Source organism: Acinonyx jubatus, chromosome D2, assembly GCF_027475565.1.
Source record: "Acinonyx jubatus isolate Ajub_Pintada_27869175 chromosome D2, VMU_Ajub_asm_v1.0, whole genome shotgun sequence".
Lineage (NCBI taxonomy): Eukaryota > Metazoa > Chordata > Mammalia > Carnivora > Felidae > Acinonyx > Acinonyx jubatus.
Genome location: NC_069393.1, coordinates 56,082,727 through 56,101,895, shown reverse-complemented (window position 1 = coordinate 56,101,895; position 19,169 = coordinate 56,082,727). Strand labels below are relative to the sequence as shown.

The 19,169-nt window shown below is 40.9% G+C and overlaps 1 protein-coding gene across 2 annotated transcripts in view; it reads left to right on the top strand.

Annotated features, from left to right (window-relative positions):
- The window catches only part of HPSE2 (heparanase 2 (inactive)), a 660,017-nt gene that overhangs the window by 515,720 nt on the left and 125,128 nt on the right, over positions 1-19,169 (top strand). For both annotated transcript variants that reach the window (XM_053207788.1, XM_027062819.2), the window contains exons 8-9: positions 7,608-7,714; positions 12,863-12,977. In XM_053207788.1, the coding sequence (XP_053063763.1) occupies positions 7,608-7,714; positions 12,863-12,977 (222 nt within the window). The remainder of the gene's footprint in view (positions 1-7,607; positions 7,715-12,862; positions 12,978-19,169) is intronic.

The following is a 19,169-nucleotide window of genomic DNA, read 5'->3' as shown; positions in this document are numbered from 1 at the left end:
TGCAGAACATTTCATAATGCTGGTTTAGGTCGTATATAAAAGTTCTAGCTCACTGTGTTTTTTGTTCATATGGCTTCTCTAGACAAGGACAGGAATTACCCCTATGCTAAGAGTTCATAAGTAAACTATGAATGCTAATTATGTTAATGTGAATAATCCATGTGCCTTTTAAATTTTAAGCAGACCTTTCCTTTCTAGTTAGCATACATCTGGTCTATTACCTACCTCCTAAAACATGTCCAAAAGAAAAGCAAACAACTCCAATGTTAGATTGATCCAAGCCCAACTCGTGAGCTTTACACAGGAGAGTGGTCTAGGTTAACAGGTTAACTTTAAGAGCTTACCAACAGGGGTGACTGGGTGGCTCGGTTGGTCAAGTGTCTGACCTCCACTCAGGTCATGATCTCGGGACTGCACTGGGCGTTCTGCTGTCAGCACAGAGCCCGCTTTGGATCCTCTGTCTCCCTCTCTCTCTGCCCCTTCCCCCTCCTCTCTCAAAAATAAATAAACATTAAAAAGAAGAGCTTACCAATAAGACAGACACACCTTTCCAAGTGCTTTATAAATATTAGGTCATTTAAATATCATAAAATGCTCTGAGATGGATCTTATTATTATTCTGGTTTTACATCTGAGGAAAGTAAAGCACAGAGAGATCACACCAGTCAGTAAACCACAGAATCAGGATTCAAACACAGGGAATCTGGGTGCAAAGTCCATGCACCTAACCACTACTTAGTGCTACCTCACCAATAATAGCAATTTTTAAATTGTTTCCTTCCAAATCTCCCTGCAAGTTAGATTCAGATGAACTTCTATTTATACAGTGTCTGTATCCCTGCAGAGTCTTATGTACACAATATTTTATAAATCCAAACATTTTCCTGAATCAAGTCCTCATTTAAAAGAGCTAGACTTTGGGGGCATCTTGGTGGCTCAGTCAGTTATGTGTCCGACTCTCGTTTTCGGCTCAGGTCATGATCTCACGGTTGGTTTGTGAGTTCGAGCCCCACGTGCTTAGGATTCTCTCTCTCTCCCTCTCTCTCTGCCCCTCCCATGAGCTTGCTTGCTGTCTCTCAAAATAAATAAATAAACTTTAAAGATCTAGACTTTGAACTCCTTTTGGAATATAACTATTTTGTACAAATTTGCTGCTCTTTGTTGGGCATGCTACCTTCCAACTAAGTATTTATGACAGATGACCTCACAGAATAGGTGGTAGGAATATGATTGTCTCTTTATCTTCAATATCAGAACATTATGATAAACTTAATACATCATAAAATACTTCTGGTCTCCAAATATCATTGGATGGTGATTTGCCTTTACCATTTCTGGGGGTGTTGGATTCCATATATAAATTACCTGGTAAGCAAAGGCATAATTCCCTTTTCTTCTCTGAAATTTCCATCTTTCAGAGTTCAAGGGGCAGACCTCAGGCCTCATATCCTGAGCTTTAGCAAATAGACATGTGTTGCTCTTATCTAGGTCTTTAGTACTATTGTAGGTTTTCATGGCATGCTTTTATTTTTCCTGATCTCTAAGGTGGTTTTTGCATTCAGGGTACTGCTTCCAATTCTTTGACCAGTTTAGTTGCCCTGTCTTAGGTCATATAACTTCTTTAAAGAGTGAGAGTCTCCTGTGAGCTTGTGCATGGGCAGGTTTGGAATTATATTGACTTCTTCATGTGACTAGAGCACCACAGTCTCCAGTTAAGCACTTACTCTGTGCCAGGCACTCTCCTAGGAAGTAAATACAAAAGTAAACACTATAGGATCCCTGCCTTCACAGTGAGGGACCTTTAGTAAATATAATAAAGAACAAGAACTGATAGTTCAGGGTTCCTAAGAAGTAGTCCATAGATTCCTGGATTCCTTTGTTAGATCATAAATGATGGTTCAGAATCTTACCACCAAATTGTAACTCTCTTTAGCATGAGTTCATTTGAATTCATGCATCACCTTAGATGGGCACACATAAATGTTCATCTGCTACACCTGCTGTCACTTCCTGCTAATTCTCAGGATCTTCCTGTGATTGGCCTACTGTTATTTATCCTTTGACTAGTAATCAGGATCACTGACAACTCTGTCAAGTATTATTCCAGCTCATGGATGAGGAAATTGAAGCTAGAGTAGCCACAGAAATAACAGAACTTGGGGCGCCTGGGTGGCTCAGTTGGTTAAGTGGCCAACTTCAGCTCAGGTCTTGATCTTACATCTCATGCAGAGCCTGCCTGGGATTCTCTCTCTCCCTCTCTCTCTGTCCCTCCCCACTCTCATGCACACACATGCTCTCTCTCTAAATAAATAAATAAACTTAAAAAAGAGAGAAATAATGGAACTTTAACATATTTATCTTTTCACAGTTTTCATTATAAATGTGTATATGATTTCGTCACAGCTACAGTGATCTTGGCATAAATCACTTCATATCCCTTTCTTGTTTAAATCCCTCAAATAGCTTTCCATCACACTCAGAATGAGAAACATCCATCCTTTCTTCTCTTTTTTTGTTTTATTTTATTTTATTTTATTTTATTTTATTTTATTTTATTTTATTTTATTTTATTTTATTTTATTTTCATCATGATAAGTGTACTCTTAAATTCCAAACCCTATTTCCCCTATTCCCCACCCCTGCCAGTAACCATCAGTTTGTTCTCTATAGTTAAGAGTCTGTTTTTTGTTTTGTCACTCTCTCTCTTTTTTATCCTTTGCTTGTTTTGTTTCTCAAATGCCACATATTCCACATTCCCCTACTCACTATACTCCAGATGGTCTTCTCTTGGTTCTACAAACAGCAGTCCTATTTCCATATCTTGTCCTTTTCCTGTGCTGCTCCTACCAATCCATGAAGGGGCTGGTTCCCTTGTCACTCAGGTCTAAGCTCAGATACCATCTTTCCAGGGAGGTGACCTGAGTACTATCTAAAGTGTCCACCGCCCCCCCCCCGCCCCCCGCCGCCCCACACCTCCTGCCAAGTTACTTTCTATCAGATTACTCTCTTTAATTTTCTTCCTAGCTCTTATTATTTCTAAATTTCTTTTTTTTATTTACTCATTCATTGTTAGTCTTTTCCCCTTGACTAAAATGTAAGCCAAAGAGAACAGAGCCTTGTCCTGTTTCACTTATTGCTGTATTCCTGCCCCTAGAATCTGTTTGGCATATAGAAGGTGCTCAATAAGTATTGGTTAGAGTGAATGAATAAAGGTATTTGGTAATGCCTTAGTGTTTTGGGATGGAAACCCTTAGCCCTTTTCTAGTCCCACTTTTAGATATTTCCCTTAGGTAATTTCATCCACTCTGGTGGCTTTTTCTACCGCTCTGTCTCCCATATTTGTTGTTTATGTAATTTTCACTTACATAATCAAAGATACTTTTGACTGTTGAGGGATAGGAGCCAAGGGAACTGGCAATAATATTATAAAATACTAATACATTTTAACATTTTGTATTTAGAAGGAACTTAGATTTCATCTACTCCGAATTCATGGCTTACATGTCGATGAAGAAAGTTCAAGATAATAATAAGCCAAAAATCTCGCAGCTAGTGGGTAGTAGAACCCAGAACTTCCAGGGTACTTTACTGTTTCCACAGTAGTTATCTGCCTGTTAGACTCTATCTCTTCTTTTGCTAATGACACCAACACACACACACACACACGCGCGCACACACACACACACACAGAGTTTTATTTTATTGAGATAAAATTCACATGCCATGAAATTGTGCATACCCTTTAGAAGTGTGCAATTCTGTAGTTCTTAAGGTATTCACAGAATTGTGAAACCATCTATTTAATTTTAGAACATGTTCATCACCCCCTAAAGAAACCACATATCTATTTGTAGTCATTACCCCCTCTCCATTTCTCCCTCCATTCTCCAGCCCTAGGAAACAACTAATCTACTTTCTGTCTCTACAGACTTAACCTATTTTGGACATTTCATGTAACAGAATCAGACACTATGTGGCCTTTTGTGTCTGGCTTCTTTCACTCAGCTTAATTATTTCAAGGTTCATTATGTTGGGACACCTGGGTGGCTCAGTCAGTTGAGCATCTGACTCTTCATTTCAGCTCAGGTCATGATCCCAGGATCATGAGATTGAGCCCCGAATCAGGCTCTGTGCTGAGCATGGAGGCTGCTTAAGATTCTCTCTCTCTTTCTCTCTCTCTCTCTCTCTCTCTCTCTCTCTCTCTCTCTCTGTCTCTCTCTCCCTCTGCCCCTTTCCTTTGTTCATGCTCTAGCTCTCTCTCTAAAAAAAAAAAAATTAAGTTCATCATGTTGTAGTTTTACTTTTTTGTTTTGTTTAATCCCTTTTCTCTAACTGCCTTATTTTAATGTCTTTTTTTATATGTTTATTTTTTTAATGTTTATTTATTTTGAGAGAGAGAGAGAGAGAGAGAGAGCAGGTAGGGGAGGGATAGAGGGAGAGGGAGAGAGAGAGAATCCCAAACAGACTCCATGCTATCAGAGTACAGAGCCCAATGTGGGGCTCAATCTCATCAACCATGAGATCATGACCTGAGCCAAAATCACGAGTTGGATGCTTAACCACCTGAGCCACCCAGGTGCCCCTTAATATCTATCTTTGAACAAAAATTAAACTCTGAATATCTTGGAAGCCAAAGGCAACAAAGAAAAATACAAATATATTTGTTAGCTCTTGTTAGCTGTAAAGGAAGCACAAAGTTTATCAAGAACACAGTTTTTGTAGCAATATGTTTTGAGGGGAACCATCAATGCAGTCCAATTTCACCATATGGCTCTGTCTTTTGATCATCTAAGGTATATTTCTTGTTTTCTTATTTATACTATTTCCAGTTCTCTTTGGGTTGGGCATGGTGAGCAGTATCGAGAAGGGAGAGAGAACTACCTTGTGGTGTCCTCAGTGACTCTTGTCTTTCTGGGTACAAGGGGGAATTCTTACTCAATTTTTGATAACCCTCCAATTTGACCTCCACTATTAATTCTCAGGATCTTTCTTTCATTTTTGATCACAATCCTTACTTCTTTCTTTAAAAAAAATTTTTTAACATTTATTTATTTTTGAAAGACAGAGAGAGACAGAGCATAAGCCAGGGAGGGGGAGAGAGAGGGGGCGGAGACACAGAATCCGAAGCAAGCTCCAGGCTCTGAGCTGTCAGCACATAGCCTGATGCGGGGCTCAAACTCACAGACAGACCATGAGATCACTACCTGAGCCGAAGTCGGAGGCTTAACCAACCCAGGCGCCCCACAATCTTTACTTCTACATCAAATTGGTGAAAAATTTTTACAACTTTATTCCTGAAAAGTTCAAGCACTTTGCCAACTCTTATTCTAAAGTAGGTCTCAAATAATGCAAATATTCTAGTAGATGAGGGGAGAGGACAAGCGTTATGCCTAGGGAGAGATGACAGGAGGAATATGATTGTTTGCTGATGTCTGCCTATGGGTTTTGGAAAAGGAAAGTTCTGGCATTTATGCTATGTCTCATATTATTTTTTTTCTTTTTTGGGATCTGAGGTAAAGGGAATTAAATTAAAATCATGCTCCTCAACCACAGCAAACTATTATCATCAGTTCATGCAAAAGCCCTGCATTTGTTTTGATTTTCACCTCGATCTCTAATCTGTGCTCACATTCACCTCCCTCTTAAACATGCCTTCCTTCTGTGTTTGATACAGGTCCTTAAGAGACATGTATCTTTATAAACTATTTCATCTTATTGGATGTAACTGAGTACATAAGTAATATTGTGACCTAAATTTCATTCCGTTGGTATTTTGTTAACTCACCACTAAATCTTTAAAGCTAATTTACGTTGCTAGATTTACATTGAATCTATTGTTCTAACTGCTGCATAATGTCTTATGGTATGTATCTACCATCTTTTACTTTTCCATTCCTCCTGCAATGGAAACCTGTGTCAAACAATGACATAGTAAACATCCTCGTACTTGACTCCTTAGAGGCCTGAGGAAGAATTCCTTTGGTTTGCATGTCTAAAAGAAAAATTGGTGGCCCATTGGATCTAAATACACTGTTGTCTTTATCCAGCCCCCCTTGTGCATAAATGGCATCCCCATCCTACCTCCTATACTAACTATTGCTGCAGGGACTTGAGCTGGGCAGATCCACAGCTGTAACCAGCTTAGTGCTGTCGTGATACGGTACAACCTTGCTTCTTATTTCCTGCTCTGGGACTTCTCTAAGACAGAGATGCAGAACTCAGGGAACCTGCTCAACACTTAGGCCTACACAATTAAATGGGGTAATGGGGAAGAGCAGAGGTTACAGTCCCAAGGCTACTCTTGACCTTTTGGAGGATAGGAGCCAAAGGATAAGTTTCCTTCCTCTTGAATTCCCTTGGGAGAAAGTTCTGAGACATATAGTTCTTAAGACTCTTACCAAGTTCCCTGTGGAATTGAGTGTAAGTTGCCAACACTGGTTGCCAGTTTGGAAACCCGTCCTGGTATTGGTTTTCCCTTTTCCCTAATTCAGCCCTGCAGTTCTTCATTCCTGTTCCCTGTTATGACTTCCCCCAATGAATTACCTATAGATAAGCCTTTGTCTCAGCCTCTGTTTTTAGGGGCACCCAAAGTACATGATCCCTAAATACTGCCAGATTGCTATCTAGGGGATCTGGGCCTTAATCTGGGTAGTATGGCCAGCTTCCAACTTGTGGACCAGAGACTGGGCCATTTTAAAACTTCAGAGGGCCACCTTTTAACAAGATGCTGTTCTTCTGCTTAGAAAGTTCCCTAGGTAGGATCTTTCACCCCTGGATCAGTGATTTTTTTTTACATTCACTGCAGTTATTCTCCAAAATATGGTTGTAATATATATACATGCCTTGGTGATTATAAAATACTTCTCACAAACATTGACCTCTGCCTTCATGATTCATGACTTCTAATGCATGGATAGTAGACTCATCCTGGCATGTGCCATACAAGAGTATTAAGAAAATTTCCCTCAAGGGGCACCTGGGTAGCTCAGTCGGTTAAGCGTCCAACTTCTGCTCAGGTCATGATCTCACGGTTTGTGGATTCAAGCCCCACATCTGACTCTCTGCTGACAGCTCAGAGCCTGGAACCTGCTTCAGATTCTGTGTCTCTCTCTCTGCCCCTCCCCCACTCATGCTCTGTCTGTCTGTCTCTCTCTCAAAAATGAATAAACATGAAAAAAAAACTTTAAAAAAAAGAAAATTTCCTTCTCAATACTTGTTAATAGAGAGATATCATATGATTTATACTTTCCAGTGACTGGTGTTGCATTCAACTTGTGTCCTAGAAAATGCACTTGTCCTACTGTCACATTTTCACTTGGGTTTACTTAGGAAAAAAATGATCATTTCTTTGAGTGGACATGTGTCAGTGTTAGTGTGTGTGTGTGTGTGTGTGTGTGTGTGTGTGTGTGTGTGCGCACGCGCGCGCGTGCATGCATGCACGTGCGTCAGCTCATTGCATGGGGTGAGTCATCATGAAAAAAGCACAGATCATGACCATCTGGGAGCAAGATATCAACAGAACTCCCTTAAGGGAATGTGTGTTCCTTCTCACTTGGGAGTAACTTTTAAAAATCTCATATCCCCTTCTGCTTCTGTTATGTGAACAGGTGGTTAATACATACACCCCAGGAAAGAAGATTTGGCTTGAAGGTGTGGTGACCACCTCAGCTGGAGGCACAAACAATCTATCAGATTCCTATGCTGCAGGATTCTTGTGAGTAACACATGCAATTTCATTCCCAGGGACTTTGAGGAAAGAAAGTGTGTTATTCTGCCTATTGGAGGGGGAGGTTCATTTCCTATTGAAAGTTCTTTATCTGTTCCTTTGTGAATGGGTTTAACCCATTCAACAAACAGTGATAAGTGACTTCCCTGGATCCTAAGACGTCAAGCACAGGCATCAGAGCAAAGATAGTAGTAACAGTAGCAGTAGTAGTGACCATAATAGTCATATGACCTTTATTTAATGTCTATAGTTCAAAACACAGTGCAGACAACATACAATTTCTCATCCATTTTTCACCATAGTCCTAGGAAATAGGTAAGAGTAAGATCGGAGGAACAGAAAGAGGAGCTAAGAAAAGGTGTGGGAGATTAGTGCCATAATAATAATAAATAATAATAATTTTAACTATATGTGTTACATGCTTTCTGAAGTGCTCTTTCTATATCTAATAATTTAACAACCAGTGATACAGTTACTATTATTTTACAACAATCCAAAAAGATAGATGTGAGAGCTTTGACTCAAGCCCAGGCAATCTGCTTCAGAGTCAAGCCTCTTTGCCACTACCTTAGACCATCTTCCTTTCTGCTTCAAAAGCAGTAGTAGTCATGCAAAGGAAACAGTAGTTTCTGTCCCTGGGAAGATCAGGAAGGGCTTCATGGACAAAGTGGCATTTGAGTGGGACATAGAAAGATTACTCTAATTTCTATAGGTGGAGAATGGTGGTGATAGTGGAGGAGAGCATGCTAGGCAGAAGGAACATTTCCGGCAAAGGCACAGGGGAGGGGAAATGATTCGTGTGAAGAAAGCCTCAGTAGCTACAGGGATGTAGTGAGGGTTGAGACAAGGGAGGAGTTTTCCATCAAGCATGGAAGGCCTTGAAAGCCAGGCAGAGGAAATGAAGCCTTGTTCTATACTCCATGGCAAGCCATTGAAGATTTTGGAGGAAGAGATACCATCTGACCTGTGTTTTTAAATGTTGGCTCTGAGAATAGTATGCACAAGAGTTTGGAGAGGCAGGAGATGGGAAAGTGGATTTGAAGGCTACTGCAGTTTTCTGAACAACTTAACACCAGAAGCGTAAAGGGCTCTGACTGACCTGCCAGCATCATGTGGCAGGGACAGACCCCTCAGGACCACAGACTAACCAAATGCCCTGTTCCTGTTCCATTCTAGTCCTGTGGCCCTGGTTTTTTGTGGTTTTTTTTTTTTTTTTTTTTTGTCTGAGCAAGGTCCTCCTAAGAAGTGAGCTCACAAAGCCCTGAGCTTTGTGTTTCACTACTAACAGCTGTTCCTAATTATACACTCGTAGTTTCCCTCCATTAAGGCTTATTTTAATACATTTATAAAAGACAAATCAAGCCAGTCAAGCAGATTGTCTTTGCAGATGGAATCCTGGCACATGCAGATGAAGATAATGAGTCAGTAAAATATATGATGATACCTTGTGTCTTCGATTCTTGTGTTCTCAGCACCTACCGTTGAGTGGCACAGAGCAGTTGTTCAGTGAGCATGGTTCAAATGAATGAAATGGAATGAATCAGCATTTGGTACAGTGGTTCTGAGAGTCTTCTTTCAATAATACGCTTCCCACCAGGTTTCACTGTGAGCCGTGGGGTAAGGATGAGAAGCCAGTGGCAGTTAGTATGGCAGGGAGGGGCCTCTGAGAATCAGCAGAGGAATGGCTTTTGCGCAGCCATCGTAGACAGACTTCGCTGCAGGGCCAGCAAGCAGCCCAGTTGTAACTGTTTTCCTGAGCATTCTTCCCTTTAGGGAATGATGTGAAATGAGAAACACCACAGCCCTTGGGGGGAGGGGGGGGACTGGAAAGATATCTGAGCACCAGCCAAATATCCATAGATCTCTGTGGTCACTTTGCAATAAATCCAGATCAACAGAGTTGTTCAGGGTTAGGTTGTAGTTCAGGTATTCAGTGTGTGGTTGACACAAATCAAATGAAAACTAGCTCACTTGGCTCCTGGTTCTCTCTTACCTCTTTATCACCCATTTGCTCTCACCTCTGCTGGCAGCACCCAGCCAAGTGTCCTTCGAGTCTAGTTCTCCAAGGGACGTAAATTGCTTCCTGGAGGGGAGGGGGAAATTGAAGCATTCTAAGAAGCTCCAGAAGACTAGCAAGATTCCTTGGAAAAAGGCACCTTTCAGGCTTTTTTTCATATATGGCATAACTGAGAGCTTGCCAGGACACTTGAATGTTTATGCATGAAGCAGAATTCTCTGCTGCCAAGTATTCAAGGGTAGTTTTCCCAGTTAGGGCTTTGTGATTCTCTGATGCACCACAGATATACCCTTGGCACACTACTGTGTCTCTAGCACCCAGTAGTGTCTGCCACCCAGTAGATATTCAATAAACTTTTCTGGAATGGAAAATAATGGCCGCAGTAGTATCCTTGGTGGGATATACCAGTCATCTTGCCACTTTTCTATACTTGTGCATGAAAGGGAGACTTGGAACACCATTTATTTCCCCTGTCAGAGTGCTTAGTATTTACAAGAGGAAGAAGAAGACAACTTAAGTACAAACCATTCCACTCTGAAGAGTACGGGGAAGGAGAGGTTCTGGCTATAGTCCTTTTGAACGCACCAGACCAGAACGTGCATAGAGGATATGGGTTTGGAAAGGAGGATGTATATTCTTCTCTCTCACTTTAGAGTTCCTTCAAAAACTGCCCATACTAGGAAAACAACATCAACAACAAAGACAAGCCAGATTTACTAGTTAGCATTCATTTGTTGAGTATATATTTTTTGCGGATCACTGTTATAGGGTCTGCAGAGGTCACAAATAGGAATTTATACATTTGTATAAATGAATACAGGTATTTACATACCCAGTGCTTTACAAATGACTTACATGGTCACACAAGCATTTTCGTATCTATCCTCAATGCTGAGAACAAGGTCTGGCATTTACAGCCGATTAATTAATGTTGTTGAATGAATAATGAATGAATGAACAAATGGAATATTTTAAATTCCAAAATACATTGATATCCAGCTGCGGCTAGATGTGATTATGTGTTTACTTATCATTTCATTTCTTCATTCAGCAAGCATAGGGATAGAAGGGTGAATTAGACATACTTGTTTTTATAGATAAATACTTGTTAGATATAAATCCTATTGTATTTGTGCTACATTAGTGGAAAGAGCACTGACTTAGGAGGCATCAGTCCAGAATTCACGTGATAGTTCTACCCCAGGACATTAATATGTGTCTCAGTGGCTAAAGGAAAAACCAAATGGGGTTGGTAAATTAATAAAAATAATAAAGGCAAATAGCTTAGCCATGTGATATTCCCAAAGTAATTTCAGTTCCCGGGTCACAGTGTCCCAGTCTGAACAACAACAACAACAACAACAACAACAACAGTTCTATTATATAATTGTTGGATTTTCTTTTTGATTTAAAACTTTTGTTTTTGCATTTTTCTTTGTTTTGTTTTTATAACTCTAATTATCAGTAAATATTTCTTAGTTTTTATGAGAATAAAATAATTGTCAATGTGAAACAGATTTTAAAATGCTAATAATATTCATTCATAACATAAAAATTAGCAATGTGCTTTATTCTAGTAAAGAAAAAGCTTAATTCTACAAGTCACTGGTTTGGCATTCCATATGGTTTCAAATTTGGGAAATCATAACTATGCATAATTTGTCCCTAGTATGCTGAATGCTGATTCTCAAAGTTCCTCCAATCTAATTTTGTCCGGATCAATGTCAACTTAACAGAGTGTGAAGCACCCACATTACACTAGGAACTGAGATGAGTGTTTTGGGTACAAAGCTAAACCATTGTGTCTGTTCTCAGTTAGCTCATAACCAACTGGAAGACAGCAGAGAAGAAAGAAAGAAATTATCGTGGGCAGGCAGAGGGTATAAATAAGAGTTCTGGGAAGGTACAGAGGAAAAAGGTACTACTGTTCTGTACCAGCAGGGTTTGGAAGGAGATGGCACTTGACTTGGAGACATGTTAACAGATGGGAAGAAATTTGCCAGATAAGGTGGGTTAGAGAAGGAGAGGAAGGGAATTCTAAGCAGAAGTTAAAACATGTATGGAGACTCAGGTGAGTATGTCAAAGCATGCTCGTTTGGGGCAGCCAAGAATAGTTTTAGAGTCAGGGAATGGAATTTAGGGTGAGAGCAGAGGGGAGAAGAGGTACAGATTATAGGCTCATGCGCATGCTCAGGAAAGATTGTGAAATGCCTTATCTTTTACAATGGAAGACTGAAGCTCCCAGTCACATTTATCTTACATATATTCTTACAATTAGAAATTTCCCTAAGTTTCAGAATTTGGAATACAGAAGAAAATTAAATGAATAAGTGAATGAGTGAACAAATTGAATGAATAAATAATAAAGGCAGAGTTAGCAGTGGGTGTTGGAAGAACCAAGAGGGAAGTACTTTTGAAGGATAGCATGCCCTGGAAAGTGGGTATTTGGCATAGTGGAATATGTGATAATGTGTGAACAATGCAGGTCCTTAACTGTGATATGTGTAATGGTAGCATACTTGAATCTCTGCATGGTTAATTATAGTGCCAAGGAAAATTATTATTTTATTGACTGTTGACAGTGATATATGAGGGATGCAAATGGCTGACCCCTTCTTGAACCGATAGGTCATAAGAGTATGTTAGAGTCCCAGGAAAGGTACATGTATGGTGATAGGGTGCAAGCAGAGGAGTTTGAGTGACAGAGAGTATGGTGTGCATGCTCCTGTGATTGTGTCCCATGGCCAGGGGGTGGGGGGATGATAATTAGGCTTACAAGTGGCTAGGGTATTCATTTTAGTTAGTTCATTTTTTTTTAAATTTTACTTCTTTATAGGAGTAAGTCATTAGCAACAAAATATTCTATGACCAAGGGCAATTCATTTTCCTCCTCTGGATCTCTGCTTCTTTTCCTATAAAATGAAGAGGCTGGATTTGAAAATCCCTAAAGTGTCTTCCAGCTATGTACTCACTGCTTAAAATAATCTTCTCCTTTAAAGTACTAGGTAAATTTCATGGTGGGTGTTGGTGTATATGCATGTGTGTTAGCCAATCCCGACAAAGCTTGTTATATGGCACTTTTAAGATGTGTTGATGTAGCGTTTTTTCCTGATTTTTAGATGGTTGAACACTTTAGGAATGCTGGCCAATCAGGGCATTGACGTTGTGATACGACACTCATTTTTTGACCATGGATACAATCACCTTGTGGACCAGAATTTCAACCCATTACCAGTAAGTGTGAGATAAAGATTCCTAACTCCTTTTCCATGTGATTCAGTTGTTTTGACTATACCTTGTTCCACAATGGGAGAATTTTTCTCCTCCCTCTGTTACCTGTTAATTTCATAAATTGGACAAAAGCATTCATATCTTTGTTCTCTTGACCCATTTCACAGACTTTTGGCTTCACTACACACATCTATATATACACACCTATGTAATATGCATGTGTGTATATACATATATACATTTATATATGTATATGAATTTTTATATATTTATATATTTGTTTACTACCATTATTTAAACAAACCTTGTGCAGTTGAGATTCCACATCTACTTGTGGCCTGTTTGAACTCTGCTTGAGAGTGAATTTTTCCAGATTGTTTTCTTTTAATGCTAATAGGAGACATTAGTTAACGTCAGATGCAACATGTTGAAAGCAGATGGGTGCATGTTGGCCACGATCAGATGCAGTATGAACCCATCTCTTGGGAGTGGCTTAAGTGCACTTACAGTTAGGTGTTGATCCCTATGTGATAATGAGGGGATTTTCCCAGAACACCAGCTTCTCTGGGAAAAGGAAGGCTAAAGAAGAATGGCAGGAGCAGAGAACTTCGTTTGGTTCATGCCTATATTGACCAATCAGAGAGATCCCACTTAGTCCAGAAAGCTGCACTCATCAGAAATATTACATGGATTATCCTTTTCACAGACATCGTGGTCATGGAGAAAGGTCAGACTCCTCTCATTAGCTCACAGACTATGAGAGCTGGGGTTCCCCTTTGAGGAGATCCGGCCGCATCTCTGGTAACAGAGGAACTGAGGGGCACTGGGTGGCTAAATCAGTTAAGCAGCCGACTTCGGCTCAGGTCATGATCTCAAGGTTCTTGAGTTCAAGCCCTATGTCAGGCTCAGTGCTGACAGCTCAGAGCCTGGAGCCTGCTTCGGATTCTGCGTCTCCCTCTCTCTTTGCCCCTCCCCACTTTGTGCTCACGCTCTCTCTCAAGCTCTCTCAAAAATAAATAAATGAAAAACAAATGAAAAAAACAAAAACAGAGGAGCTGATAGTCCAGGTAGGAGGAGGGGAAGGGAGATGTAGAGCCAGCTCTAGAACCCATCCCTGCACCCTATCCAGTGCTCTTCCAACAGAATTAGTGCTGCCCTTGGGTTCACACTAAGCAAACCCAAGTGGAATCAGTGAGTGTCTGCCATTTACTTCCTTCTGCCTATTTCTACCCTGTATTCCTCTCACTCTCACCCCTGCCCTGAGCCAGGAGGCCTCCAAACCCAGAACAGAGATCAGTGTGGCACCCAACAGTACCATTTTCATGTCTCCAAAGAATCCCTCTAGATTAGAGTACTCGGTAATGATTATATCACTGATTGTACATAACTCCAGTCAAATCACAAGTATTAAAACTGATTAGCACAGTCGCTTTTGTTCGCAGGCCGGGATACCTCTCTGAAAGTGTGTGTGTTTGGGGGCGGCGGGGGGGGGGAAGGCAAGCTGATGTACAGTGCAGAGGGAATTTTCAGTTTGTTTATTTGAGCTCATAAGCTTGTAGAGATAAAACAAAATAATTAGAAAAGTCTCTATGAGGTGTCAGCATTAAGCAAATATAATGTCATACAAAAATAAATATTTATTGACCCATCAGGCACTGGGGAGGAGATTAATAATAAATAAATGAATAAACAAATAATAGAGTACTAGAACAAGAAGATAGTATGGGCTCTTTTGGAATGCGTGTACAGGAAGGCTTCTCTGAGAAGGTGACATTTAAGGCAAGAGCCCAATGACAAGGAACCAGCCATGCGGATTTTGAAGAGGAACTTTCAGGTAGGGGAAGGGGCTAGCATAAAGCCTCCAAGGCAGGAATGGACTGGGCATGTTTGAGGAAACACAAGGACACCAGAGTGATGGGGGCCTGACAGAGAAGGGGGAGACTGGTTGGACATGAGGCCACATAGATCACATAGGGCTTTGTCAGTTAACAGGAGTTTGACTTTATTGTATGTAGTATGAAAAGCCACTGGAGGGTTTTATGCAGGGAAGCAATACAATCTAGCTTATATTTTTAAAAGATCTAGTATAATTAATGCATCAGCTGTTATTTGTAGTTGTAATAATAATGTACAGACCACTTTCATATATGGTACCTCAATAATGCTCCATATACGCTGTCCCCCCTCTTCTCTGTCCTCCCTTCTTGCCTTTATCCCCTCCCTTCCTCATTCAGATTTCATTCACTCCTCCTGATCATGTACTACATGCTGATAATTATTCCTGGCAGAGGGCCTCTTTGATGAACCAAACAGGACAAGGTTCCTGAACCCTTGGAGCTTATAAGCTAATGAAGCATAGTGAAAAATGGAAAATAAATAAACATATAAACAAGGTAATTGCACTTGGTCGTAATTGCTCTGAAGAGAGGCTGGTGAGAGAAGTAGAACTATTTATATTTATTTTGCTGAAGAGAAACTAAGGCTCTGTGAAGATATTAAGTGGCTTGTCCAAGGTCAGACAAGTACAAGGAGCTGGGGCTCTCAGAGTTTTGTAGTTAGTTCTACATCTGATTGTCTTCTCTCTTCCTTGAGGTACTCTTTGGTGTCTGTCCTGTGGTCTGAGGCCAATACTTGCTTCATTTGGGTCTGGAGATGGAAATGGGCATCTTAAGGACCTGGAGAGAAGAAAACCTTAAGCTAAAAAAAGATGGTCTTCGGGTGACTAGACAGGCTTGATTTCCAGAGTTGGACAAACCTGGATTCCATATCAGTTCTCTGTGCACCTTTGCTGGCTGTGTGTAGGTTAAAGGTGCAAGTCCTCATGGCATTGGTTCTCCCCAAATGAGTGTTGTTGCAGGGGACTTCCTTTACAAGCCCAGCACAAGAGACCTCACTTGATAGGTGGTGGCAGCAGAGCTCACATGAGTTCATGGCAAGCTAAAGTAAGTCCCAGTGATTCAGCACAACCGCTCAAGTGAGCTGGGCAGCTGTATTCCTAGAAACACCACACTCTGATAAAGTGTAAAAGCACTTAAGGTAGCAGGCTTCAGGCTTTCTTTTTATCTTTCTTTGTGCTAATAAATTCTGCACCTTGTAAGTTGAGAACTTGATAGCTGGGAGAACTTGACCCTGGAAAAAATTTCCTAGGCTAGACCAGGGCACCAAACAGACCTTGCCAGCAGGCTCTGGAATGGGTAATGGAGACAGACCTGGGAGTCATACTGGTTGCCACTTCAGAGAGTTGTGCAGTTGATGACCGAACATTGCCAGTAAAAACTTGTGGATTTTACGTTGTGATTAACTCTTCAAGAGAGTTTGTTGAAAGCTTAGGGGATTCATGAGTTGTGTTTTGATTGTCTTCCAGAAAAACCAGTATTCTCCATTCCAGTTTCTTCAAACCCAGCTCAGTGCATTTAAGGCAAAGACCTTATTAGCAAATACTGTTTTGTTTTTGTTTCTGTTTTGTTGCTGCTCTTAGATAAACTTAGAAAAAAGTGAGGATCTTGGCCTAATGGCTGCTCAGCCCATATCCCATTTTACGCCTCCACCTGCCCAGTCAACTTTGATCCCAGCTTGTAGGATTCTAGCAGCTCTGACAAAGCCATTCCAATAGTGCTGCTCCAGTCTAAGGTAAGAGAGAAGATGAGGGTGGCCCTTTAAAAAAGAAACTTATCTTCACAAAAGATCATTTCCAGCTACATCCCATGTTCTTTATGGTTGTTCCTCTAGAAAAGTGCCAACACTCCTACTGTTGGAGATTTTCCCTCTCCTGGGAAGAGGAGAACATTTAGTTCAGCAGTGCTTCATCACCAACTCCCACCCCTTTCCCCTGACCTGCCTGCCATTGGGAAAGAGGGAATGTGTGAGTCTCCACAGCCAGTCAGCCAGTCAGGGGCTCCCTTGGGAGTAAGTGATGTTTGTGCAGAAGAGATCTGCACATTTGGTGGACATAGTCCAGACCCCACCAGCCGTGGGCATTTCTCCTACGAGAGGGTTTTGGAATTTAGCTTGTGCTTTTTTTAAGAGCTTGATTTACAGAGCTTCCAGGGAAGGGAATGGTGAATTACTAGTCAACATCTTTTTAACTCCCACGCCAGCCGAGCAAATATAATTCAATTCAAAAAACATTGACACTTCAAATGTGTCTGGCTCTGTGCTAGGTATTCTGGGGACACAGAGATAAATAAGATATGGTTCCCTCATCTGCAGAGCTAACAGTCTGGCGTGTGTTTGTGTTTGGGGGATTACAGTTTAGTCTTCTAGAATAAAACAGAAAGCTAGTTCCCACTGGACTGTGTTTTCTCTACTGGGTGTAGTGCTGGTGATAATTATATTTGCTGTCACCTTCTTTTTGCTGATTGTCACTGCTGAATAATAATATTCAGTTCAACCCAATGCACATTTACTGAGCACTTACTGTATACATCGTTCTGTATACTAGGATATAGTCAGTGGTCACAGACTGGAATATTACTCACTACTTTATGGTGGCATTGAGCCTATGGCTCTGGTTCCCACAGCAACATGCTCCAAGCCAAGCCTTCAGGTGTCATTTGGTTACTGGAAGAAAATTCTGAATCTTAATGGTGCCTGTCTAACTCTGCTGGTTAGCCTGTCACAGGGATGAGGTCCACTCATCCTTGTTTTCCTTGAACATGTAAGACAGTGCCCCTGATGCACTGCACAGCTATGACACAGACACAGGATTAGCTTCAGTCTGTCTCTTTCCTGAGAATGTCCAGTTACAAACCCATGTTCCATTGATGCTGGATTAATGCACAATTTCTTCTTGTAAGAACAACACCACTTACATAGGAGGCCCCATGGGGAGCAGCAGGAGCCTGGGACTATGACAGGATTCATAGGTACTGTTCTTAACTCTGCCATTAATTAGCTGTGTATCTTTGGTACCAGTTTTTTCATCACTTAAATTGCAATAAAAAATGTCTTTTCTATCTAGCTCCAAAAGATACTGTTATGTTCCTTGAGAAAATTAGATAGGACAATAGGATTCTGATTATAGGATTCTGATTTCATATATATTTATACACATAGAAAATTACTGGAATCTCTTCATATATCTAAAAGTGGTTTTGTTTGGGTAGTGGGATTATAAACAGTTTTAATTTTCTTCTTTGTGGATTTCTTTTATATGTAAAATTGCTATAGTCAGCATTATTGCTTTTTTAATCTGAAAAAAAATAAAGGCTTAAAAAAATTTTTTTTTGATTTTTATTTTAGAAATAGAAAGCACATGAAGGGGAGAGAGGGGCACAGAGAGAGAGAGAGAGAATCTGTTTTTAAATGTTTATTTATTTTTGTGGGAGAGAGAGAATGCAAACAGGGGAGGGGCAGAAAGGGGGACAGAGGATCTGAAGCAGGATCCACGCTAATAGCAGCAAGCCTGATGTGGGCTCGGACTCACGAACCACGAAATCATGACCTGAGCTAAAGCCAAACATTCAACCAATGGAGCCACCCAGGTGCCCCGAGAGAGAGAGAATCTTAAGCAGGCTCCACACTCAGTGTGGAGCCCAATGTGGGGCTCGATCCCATGACCCTGGGATCATGACCTGAACTGAAATTAAGAGTCAGATGCTCAACTGACTGAGCTACCCAGACATCCCTAAGGCATTTTTTTTATTTTTAGTACTTAAAAAAATTTGTTTAATGTTTATTTATTTTTGAGAAAGAGAGAGAGAGACAGAGTGCAAGCAGGGGAGGGGCAGAGAGAGAGAGAGAGGCAGACACAGAATCCGAAGCAGGCTCCAGGCTCTGAGCTGTCAGCACAGAGCCTGACGCAGGGCTCAAACTCACCAACCATGAGATCATGACCTGAGCCAAAGTCGGCGCTTAACTGACTGCACCACCCAGGCACCCCAAGGCTATTTTTTAAAGAAAAAAATCGTGTTTTGAAAGAATTAAGTCTTTAAATAATTAAGCAAATATTATCCCAGCCTAATTCATTTATTATTCATGATTCATTTATTCATAAACACTCATTACACTTATGCTGTATGCTAGATGCAGTGATGGGCCCTGGGGACACTGTCCTGGCCATCAAGGAGCTTAGAGTATGGATGGAGGACAGAGGAGTCAGCAGGAACTGTGGCAGATGTACTTTAGCAGGACAGAAGAGGAACAGAAGCCAGCCTGGGTGGAGGGCAGGAATGGGACATCAAGGAAGGCTTTCTG